At 32.1% G+C, this 10,864-nt stretch overlaps 1 protein-coding gene across 1 annotated transcript; it reads right to left on the bottom strand.

The window, feature by feature from the left end:
- Positions 1 to 4,243: 4,243 nt before the first annotated feature.
- Positions 4,244 to 6,393, bottom strand: LOC125837372 (peroxidase 43-like). The gene is made up of 4 exons (XM_049516506.1): positions 6,190 to 6,393; positions 5,922 to 6,104; positions 5,160 to 5,322; positions 4,244 to 4,662 (listed from the first exon to the last, which is right to left on the bottom strand). The coding sequence occupies exons 1-4, from the start codon at positions 6,391 to 6,393 to the stop codon at positions 4,244 to 4,246; spliced, it is 969 nt and encodes a 322-aa protein (XP_049372463.1).
- Between the last annotated feature and the right edge of the window lie 4,471 nt (positions 6,394 to 10,864).

Genomic DNA, 10,864 nt, shown 5'->3' with positions numbered 1-10,864 from the left:
ATAAAAGAGAAGTATGTGAAGAAACGTGTGAGGAATATTGCACCTGGATGAATATGGTTGGTGAACTACGATCATAGTGATAGAGGAAGGATCTTGGTGATGTGGAACCCTGACTACCCTGATGTAACACTCGAGTATATGACTGCATAACTTATTCATACCAAAATTCATATTGGTTCTTTGAACCTTAGGTTTGCTTTTACTGATGTGTATGGACTTCATACATAAGCGGAAAGAGGAAGATTATGGACTGAATTGCGAACCATTCATGGACAATAACAAGGAACATGGATTGCTATGGGAGACTATAATGTAATAAAGTCAGTAATAGATAGGCCTATTGGTAATACTCCAACCGAAGCTGAACTAAGAGATTACAAAGAGTTCTAGAAGATACATAAATGGATATGCTAAGGACTAGAGGAAGAGAATACACCTGGACAAATGGGCACACATATGGTATTATAGATTGGGGATGGGTGAATGCTACCTGGATGATGACAATGGCTCAACATGAAATTCAAATCATGGAGCCTGGATGCTCTGACCATTCTCCACTATGCCTGCTAATAGCACAAGAGGAAGATAGAAGAGCAAGACCTTTCAAGTTTCTAAACCATGTAGCTGGTCATGAAAAAATTCTTGAAGTTGTGGATGAAGTATGGTCTAGGAACTTGGGAAGATGTAAAATGGCAAGTATCTGTAGAAAAGAATGTTAAGCAGGCAATGAAGAAACTCAATGCAAAGGAATTTGGTGGAATTGAGGACAAAATACACAAGTGCATACACCAACTGGAACTATTACAACATGACATGGGAACCCCGGGGCAACCCCAGGAGAAAGTTGAAGCTGAAAATCAAGAAAAACAGACACTTCAAAAGTGGTTAAATGTGGAGGAAAGTATAATCATGAAAAACTCAAGAATGTAGTGGTTGAAGTTAGTGGATTCAAATACAGCATACTTCTTTGCCAACTTGAAACAAAGGTCAGCACATAATAAAGTAAGTATGCTAACAAATGCAGATGGAGTGGTGGTAACTCATCCTACACAAATTGAAGAGGAAGTTTTTAGCTACTATAAAACTCTCCTGGGATCATGTGTTGAACAATTACCAATGGTCAATCCTTTAGTAATGAAGGACGGACCTGTTTTGAATAGGGAACAACAAATGCTACTAATAAAATTAGTGACCAGAAGTGAGGTAGCAGAGGTTCTAAAAGGGATAAATGATATGAAAGCACCAGGTTGTGATGGATTCAATGCAGTATTTTTCAAAAAGGCATGGCCTATAGTAGGAGAAGACATTATAGATGCAGTTCAGGAGTTTTTTCAAACTGGAACCATGTATAAGGCCATCAACTACACTACAGTTACATTGATCCCAAAAATCCCAAACTCAGAAAGGATCACACAATATAGACCTATATCATGTTGCACCCTACTATACAAGATAATATCAAAGATCTTAACAAGAAGATTACAACAGGTGATGGATAATATAGTCGATAGAAATCAATCTGCTTTTGTTCTCGGTAGGTTGATAAATGATAACATTATTCTCAGTCATGAACTCGTCAAAGGATATGGCAGGAAAAGGATCTCCCCAAGGTGTATGATAAAGGTTGATATGAGGAAAGCTTATGATTCTATTGAATGGGTATATCTTGAACAGGTGCTAGAATGTCTACAATTCCCCTTACTTTTTAGACAATGGATCATGCAGTGTGTACAAACTATTTCTTACTCTACATTGATAAATGGACAACGAAGTATTCCTTTTAATACAAAGAAAGGGCTGAGACAAGAAGATCTTTTATCACCATTTCTGTTTGTATTATCAATGGAGTACCTCACAAGACTCTTGAAACAATTGAAGCAGAATCCTGAGTTCAAGTACCACCCAAAGTGTGCAAAGATGAATGTGGTAAAACTGAGTTTTGCAGATGACCTATTATTGTTTAGCAAAGGAGACCCCAAATCAGTGAAACTACTATATGACCTGTTTACTATATTTTCAAAAACATCAGGGCTAGAAGAAAATGAGGAGAAGAGTGTTGTTTATTTTGGAGGAGTGTCGGGGGAGGTACAACAAGAAATCTTACATCTATTAGGATTTGTACAGGGCACTTTACCTATAAGGTACCTTGGGGTACCACTTAGCTCCAAAAGAACTTCAATTGTCCAATTCCAAACACTAATTGAAAAAATTATGGGGAGAGTAAAGAGTTGGACCTCTAGATTCCTATCATATGCGGGGAGAATTCAAGTGATCAGAAGTGTGTTGTTCTCAATACAGATTTTCTGGGCTCAGATTTTTGTTATGCCAAAGAAGGTGACCCACTGTATAGAAGCAGTGTGCAGAAAATTTATTTGGTCTGGGGGGTTGATTCCTCCAAGAAAGCTTTGATTGCTTGGGAAACATTATGCTGGACTAGAGTTGCTGGTGGGCTGAATTTTTTGGACATTGCTACATGGAATAAAGCAGCAATTATGGAGCCTAAGCAAGAGGAAAGACAAAATGTGGATCCAATGGGTACATATGTATTATGGAAAGCAAGGGTCAATATGGGGGATTCAAAACAGGCATCATGGATGGTAATGAAAATCCTGAAAGCCCAAAATACTTTGAGGAGGCAGGGTGGTCTGAACAGGAAGTCGTGACTTGGTCGGGTTTCTCCATCAAGTAGATGTATTTGAAGTTGAGAGGTAACTTCCAAAAGATAGAGTAGAGGAGACTGGTGTGTAACAATGATGCACCACCTAAATGGATCTTTATTCTATATTTAGCACTCAAGGAGCGTTTGCAAACAAGAGAAAGGCTAGCATCTTGGGGAGTGATAGAGGATACTAGATGCATACTATGTAGCTCAGGAGTTGATAGTTGTGAGTATTTATTCTTTCATTGTATATATGTTGTCTCTATTTGGGAGAAGATTCTGCAATGGATGTGTATAGATAGGCAGGAACTTTGCTGGAAAGAGAAGGTAATATGGGTAATATGGGCTCTACCAAATTTTATGGGAAGACAAGCTAAAGCAAAGATCTTTAGAATGGCTTTTGTCTGCAAGGGTGTATGATGTGTGGCAAGAAAGAAATCTTCGAATATTTCAGAAGAATGCAAGATCAGCCGATATAAATATCAGAAATATTATTCAAGAAGTCCATATTAGAGGAAACAGGCAGACTAAATTGACTAGTACTTTGAGTAATCTTGATTACTATCCATAGGGAACTTCTTTTGAGTTGTTAATGGCATAGTAAGGCTGGGGCTGTCCAGTTCTTGCTCAACCTTTTGTACTTACATGGCTCTTTGATAATAATAAAATCTGTTATTTACCAAAAAAAAAAAAGAAATAATCCGTTTTTCATAATACTCTTGAAAACTAAAGAGTAAAATATTGCAAAACTAAAAACTAAGAAATTCGGGTAACTCCATATTACAATAATAGAATGAAAAGTATTTATAATGACCCAAAAAATTGGAATCTTAATGAAATCAAATTGCTTACTGACCCTAGCCACAGACCGTACATTGATCCACGATATGTGGATTGGCTTTAAATTTGCCTTAGATTCTGTATTAGGATTTCATAACTTCCATCGTGGATGATAAATAGAATTAGTAATGAATTTTCCTATTTAGCTAGAGAACTTATCCCGTGCTAATTTATGTTCTTTCAATAGTGCTTAGTAATAAATTACAACTATATGCTAAGCATATAGTACCATCTATTTTTGTAATTAATTACAAGGCATAATACATATATTGGACCTTAAACTTGGTTTCAAATTTTAACTTTGACCTCCAACTTTCAAAGTGCACAAATAGACACTTTAACTCTCCAACCTTTTAATAAATAAACACGCGTGTCTTACCTGGCAAAACGCGTGATGTGCACGCATTTTGCGCGAGTTAGAAGTAATTTTTGAGGCACACAACAGTAAAAAAAAATGCTGAAATGACAACTCTACCCTTCATTAATTTAATTTTATTTTTAGTTCTAAAATGGACGTGTAAAGTGTTTAATTAGTTGGCAGCCATTGAGTGACTCACTAATACACGTGGAAGAGTTTGCATTTCACGCTCTTTGCTCCAAAAATCGCGTGTTTATTTATTAAAAGGTTGGATAGTTAAAGTGCTTGTTTGTGCACTATGAAAATTGGAGGTCAAAGTTAAAATTTGAAGCCAAGTTTAGGATCCAATATATGTATTATGCCTAATTACAACTGTATGAACTTAATTAAAATGCAGAACAAACACGTCTAATAGTCCCTTGAGAACCAGTAAGTACTCCAATTCTGCCCATTTTCACCATTGCATTGGCAAAATCAGCCTCGAATGGTGTCCCGAAAAATGGGCTAAGAAATCCAAAGTAAGAATCTACAACTCTCCTCGTTGTCTCATCGTTATATAAATTTGCATCAGATTGTAGTACAGCAAAGCCACTTCTAATATTCTGCAGAATTTGACTGTCGAATGTCTCACCACTGCCTCTGTCCATCGATAACCTGACATTAACATCTCCGTTCTGGGGGCAAGTGGACTTCAACTCTGGAAGAAATTTAGGATTTATGGATGGATCAGAACCTCTGTTGGGAGAGAAGTTATAGAGCCTTTTGGTCATGAAAAAGCATGCAGTGGTACCAATTGTATGTGCAGCTGCAATTTATTCATTCGTCATTATAAGCACTAGTCATGTTATAGCTAGATCGATTATGGCAATATGCATGTTTTCATCAATTAATTTTTAAATAATGTTTTTGGTGGTCCATCAATTAAATAATCACATGAATTTTAGTTATATGGTACACATACTTCACTTTTCGCACTGTAACTTAAACTGACTTGAACATATAGTTAATGTACGTAATAAGTACTCCATCCGTCCAATTTTGGATAGGGTTTAAGAAAGAAAAAAAACTTTTTAAATTTATAATTTAAAATAAGTAATATATATATATATATATATATATATATATATATATATATGTGTGTGTGTGACTATAAATCATTTTATTAAGGTTAAAATAAATATTTTAAAATTAAATTATTTCTTAATATATATAAAAATGTCATTCTTTTTATAAGCTGACTAAAGAGAAAAGTAAATCTAAAAGAAGTAATATATGTAGGCCTAGTGTTGTATAGATAGGTACCAGTGAGGAGCACAAGGTCTTTGTGAGACAGGCCTTTCTGGAAGAACTTATCTTTGAGTTGTTGAATGGAATCATCAACGTCTGGCATATTATCAGCTAAAGATACATTTGAAACCAACCCATCTCTCCTTCCTGTTTCCACATTATAGAAAGGCCCATTTACCTGTCCAATTAAACAATTTTTATAGACAATTGTGACAATCCACTATGTCATCACGCAATATAAGCATCACATAAGTGTCACATGATATAAACTTGTGCATACGGAGGCATACAAAGGAACAAAGCTGTTAGTCTGGAAGGTTCTAGAGAAATGTGAGAATTTCTCATAGTAGAACCTAGAATATCATAAAATTTATATGGAAGGTCCTTAGAAAACTCTAAGCACGTAAAAGGATTATTTTGTAAATATGTAGAGACTTGTTTAATAATTATCATTCACATATTAACCCCTAAAGTTAATAGTATAAACAGAAGAACATCAACCAAAAATCAACAAAGTTAGTTCTCTGCAACACAATTCTTCTTAGCAATCTTTTGTAGTCTCTTTTTTATTTTCTTAGCAATTCCTAGAGTTTTAGGCTGACATGGCATAGCAAAATTGTGAACAAGTGGGGCAAGAACATGAGTAAGTTGTCAAGTACCGCATATGTGTTTAGTTGTAGAAGACTAAAGATGTGACACTATACCTTACTTTCTTAATTTTTATGTCAAAACCAAAGAAATAAATTGAAACAGACTAAGATTTAAAAAAAGTGGTACCAAGAGTATAGCATCCCTAGCAGCAATAGCAACAATATCTGCACAAGAAACAAGTTGAGGACAAACAGCCTCAACCTCTGCTTTTGCTTTCTCAATCACTTCAAATCCTCCAACACCTTGATGACCAAATGCATGCCTTTCAGCATTAGGTCCGTTTTCTATAAGAATTGATGCATCACACCCCTGTTCATCAATAATTGATCACTTCATAATTAATGATCACTAAAAATGATGAAATAAATATAATTCATTAATTAATTAATTAGACCTGAACAAAGCAGTCATGGAAATGAAGTCTAAGCAAGACAGGAGCTATATTTTTGTTGGAGGCAGCAACTTTATTGACAACGCCACTCACAATGGATTCAACATTTGGGCATTTTTTGTCATAGAAACCAACTTTGAGCTGCCCATGTGAAATCTCTATTTGATTACTCAAAATTAGGATCATCACAAAAATCATCATTCCCATTCCCTGTTTATAAAGGGTATTTGAATAAATAGAAGGTCAAGAAGCAGAAGCTTAGTGTAAGAATTAATGTGTTTTCTCAATGCAAGTTTTTTGTTTATATGAAGGAAAAATTTCAACTATATTTTCTTTTTCTCTTAATTAATAAGACACAGTTGAGCAGCTTAACCAGTCTGTATCATGGTCATGTCTGTTTTAGCATAAAGGGCTTGATTGACATTACAAATTTTCTGCAATTCATAGCTGCAAATGTGAATCAATAGCCCTTCTTTTTTGCTTTGTCTCTCATGCAATGTGGGGTCCACTTCAGAGAATAATATTATTCCCTCTGTTTCAATTTATATGGGCTAGTTTGACTTGATACGAAGTTTTGAAAAAAAAAAAGAAAATTTTTAAAATTTGTGATTTAAAATGACTTAAAAGATAATTGTGTAACTAGAAACCATTTCATTAAGAGTAAATTAATATTTTAATATTAAATTATTATTAAATATAAAAGTCTATCATTTTTTGAGACCGACTAAAAGATAAAGTAAACCAAATAAATTGGGAAAGAGCGAGTATTATATACTTTTAGTGAAGGTGCTTCTCGGGAAATATGTGGACTCCACTTAAGTGCTTTTTCCATTTTAAATTTATTATTTACTTTTATTTTAATTTGTTATATATTTTAAGATTATATCAAAAATATTATAAATCACAATAATTAACAACTTAAAATTTGATTATATATTTAAAATTTTAGGTAAAAAGTATTATAAATCATAATAATTAACAACATAAAATATTTAACAATTTTGATTGACTCTTGAAATTCTATCATGACACATAAATTAGGACATAAAGAGTAACACTTTCTTTGAAAATTACGTAGAAAAGTATAATAAATTACAATAATTACTACAGTAATAATTTAAAATATTTATAAACCATATCAAAATTGAATGGACTATTTACTTTTTATCTGCATCACATAAATTAAGATAAAATGAATAATATTATTAAGCTCGTACTACACACGAGATTTCATATATTTGAGAAAATTTTAGAAATAGCAAACTTAATAGATATAATAAGACTCTATAGCTATAATTTTGATAATTGCGCTTCATAGCTATAGTTTTATTTTCTATGAAGGCTACGGTTTGTATATTTCTTCTCGTTTGTATATTTCACTTGCGAATATACAAATAGGGTAAGTATATATACAAATTCTGTACTTTTTATTTGAGAATTTTTCGGAATCCCGTTTGTATATTTCGTTTGTCAATATACAAACAGGGTAATTTATTTTGAATTTTTCATAAATCATATAAATAGCTAGGGTAAACATATACATAATTCTGAATTTACACAATCTGAAACCGAATTATACAAATTCTAGATTTGTACAAATCAGAAAAATTATACAAATGATGCTAATAGCAAGACTTGAAAATACTGTAACCGTAAATTATAATTTTCTTAAATAATAGCTATAATACCTTATATGGGCTAAATGTTGATAATTTTGTATAATTTTTCTTATCTACTATTGTTAAAATTAAGGGCCGGACGTACCATACTTGAGGGGAGGTTTTCCACACAATTTAAGGTGACAGCAAAGGAATAGATGGCAATGCTTCAACAAACAAGTTGCATGAATGTGTGTGTAGTTTTGTGATCTTTTTTGTAGTTTTATGGTCAGTAATGGATTCACATGTATATCCATAAATAAAGCTTTTTTAGGTTTTTGTACCTTTTATGGGACAAAAGTTGTTTGTGTTTATCAGTTTTCTTTCAGTTATTAAATGCTTTTTTTATTTTTTTCTGCCAAACTTGTATTTCATCAACTACATCTATAAATTAAAGCTACTGCAACAAACCTTCTTTTAACTATACCAATAAGGATCGTGGTGGAGTGGTATACCAACAAGGATTGTGGCGAGCGGCAAGTTTTCATTCATTCTTAATCAGCAGATCTCAAGTTCAAGTCCTCATAAATACGAAATCATCTTTGTTAAATAACGTTTTACCCTACTCAATGTGGGATCTCACACTAACTTTAACCAGTAGTGTATGTAGCATAAATCATAATATTGATCATAGCGGAAGAGTATAATTAATTTAGCAAGCTTTTACACTAAGGTTTAGATTAATATAGTTTATTTAGTCAAAATTTTAGTTAGAAAAGTTATTGGGTTCTATTCTACTTATCAAAAGTTTTTTAATAATAAATTTTCGACAAATAATGTGCACGTCATAACATTGTTTCTAGAAAATACACACAGTAGGACTCGGACTTGCATCTCTAAGGTGTTAAGCTTGACCTTTAACAACAGGCAGAACGAGGCATTCATTGTGTCTTTGGGTGCCATGGTTAGTATATATATATATATTAGTTTTGAAAACGTGTGTGATATATTTGTCTTTTATAATTGTATAAAATTTATATAGTAGGAGAAAGAGTTATAGTGCTTTTTAAACAGAAAGAACTCATGAATAATAAGTTAACTAAAATACATTCTTAAAAAACAACTCGAAAAAAATGATGACACTCAACCAATATCAAGGAGAATTCTTATTGCCTTTATATTACAGATCTTGAATAAAAAATATTCTAATTTTTTTTTTATCATTTTCTCCTATAAACTCAAAGTGCTAATTATATGTATATCCTAAAGATGAAAAAAATAAAGAATACGGAAATATAATAACCAATTACGATGTTATATTTGAAAACTCAAAAAGATGGGAATATAAAAAATAAAACTTTACTTATAATTTCGTATCCAGAGAATTTTCATCTTGTAACAATGACAATTTACATATTTCTCAGCAAAAAGAATATGAATATGTATGGAATAATAAGGTATACAAATAAATAAATTAATAAGAATTCTTACAATTACAAATTGGTAATGAAAATTTTACAAATGATGCATACTAACCTAACAGAAAGTAACAACTACATTTTATTTTTAGAACTGTGTTTCTATACATTAATTTTTATTTTATAAGGTGCATAATAGATGATATTCTTGTTGTTGGTTCTCATATTTGACTTCTGAATTGAATGTGTACATAAATCAAAGATAGTTATTTGACTTTCCATTTTTTTTCATTGATAAACTACAAATTAAACATACAAAATATATTCAATCTGTGAAATCATTTACACTCAACAAAGATATTGTTCATATCCTTGTAAATGATTTTCAACTTATTCAATCAGGCATGATTCGTTCAAGGATTAATAACAATGTGGTATAAGAATGTGAAAAGTTATTGGGCAAAAAAGCTAATATAAGAAAGGATGAAAGATATAAATAATTAATGCAATAACTAATGGAATTCATAATGTTGTAACTAAGGAATGTAAAAGGTTGTGAATAACATTTGCAATAATTAGTACTCCCTCCGTTTAAAAAAGAATGGTCTAGTCTCATTTTTAGTTTGTTTCAAAAAGAATTATCCCTTTCCTTTTTTGGCAACACTTTTAACTTCAACTTTTCACGTATGTTTAAGGCCACAAGATTAAAGGGCGTTTTGATACATTTGATATAACTTTAATTTAGAACCACATGATTTACAAGTCTTCTTTCTTTTCTTTAACTTCGTTCCAAGTCAAACTAGGCCATTCTTTTTTAAACGGAAGAAGTAATAACTAAGAGAATTTATAATTCCATAAATAAAAAATTAAAGTGCAATAGTTAAAATTCTTATTAATTCTGCATTTATATAAATAAATAGGACTTCTAATTAATTTTATTATTTATTTAGACAGTTAATTAAATTTTTAATTTAGTGTAGAGGCAAAATAGTAATCCAACTTTGCACTTTAAAGCTTTCCTTGTTGTGTTGCACGTTTATTTCATATTACTTAATATAAAATTAATTTTGGAAATGATTACTTTTAAATGATTCTATTGTGAACCAAGCTGACTCTATAAGAGCCTATGGGCTATTAGAGACTTTTATTTGGAATCCAAGTACGGTGAATATCACTATACCGTGGTGACTCCCACAATGTATAGAACAGCTCTGAGTCAAGTTAGGCGTTTGGAGGAACTCATTCAAGAATATGGAATATGGAATCATACCAAAAACCACAAATAACCACAATGAGTATGACCAATTTTGTTTGGGCAAGTAAATGAGCTTACTATGTTCAAATGTTTCTAAACTAGATGGAGCTGTCGAAAACTTGAACCTTTTTTGCAGAATACACTACTTGTATAGGCAGTACAGCTTAATAAAGTAGTTGCACCAAGGAAATAGTCAAATACATGTGAAGTGTACAGACAACTGATGAATCAATCCCAGCTGAAATACAATCTCAAAATGAAAGCACAAAAGAGGTTTCCTAAAATGTAGGGTGTGGTAAGAGTTCTCATCAGAATTGCATAGATGCATAATGCGAATAGCCCGAGCAAATTAAAGGTATATTGCCCCATGAAATTTTGGCTGTCTAGACATATTTGCCTCTATACCT

This window comes from Solanum verrucosum, unplaced genomic scaffold (genome assembly GCF_900185275.1).
Source record: "Solanum verrucosum unplaced genomic scaffold, falcon-dt-bn FXZP01000147.1, whole genome shotgun sequence".
NCBI classification, from domain to species: domain Eukaryota; kingdom Viridiplantae; phylum Streptophyta; class Magnoliopsida; order Solanales; family Solanaceae; genus Solanum; species Solanum verrucosum.
The sequence above is the reverse complement of the archived record's forward strand: the minus strand, read 5'-3'. Positions and strand labels throughout refer to the sequence as shown.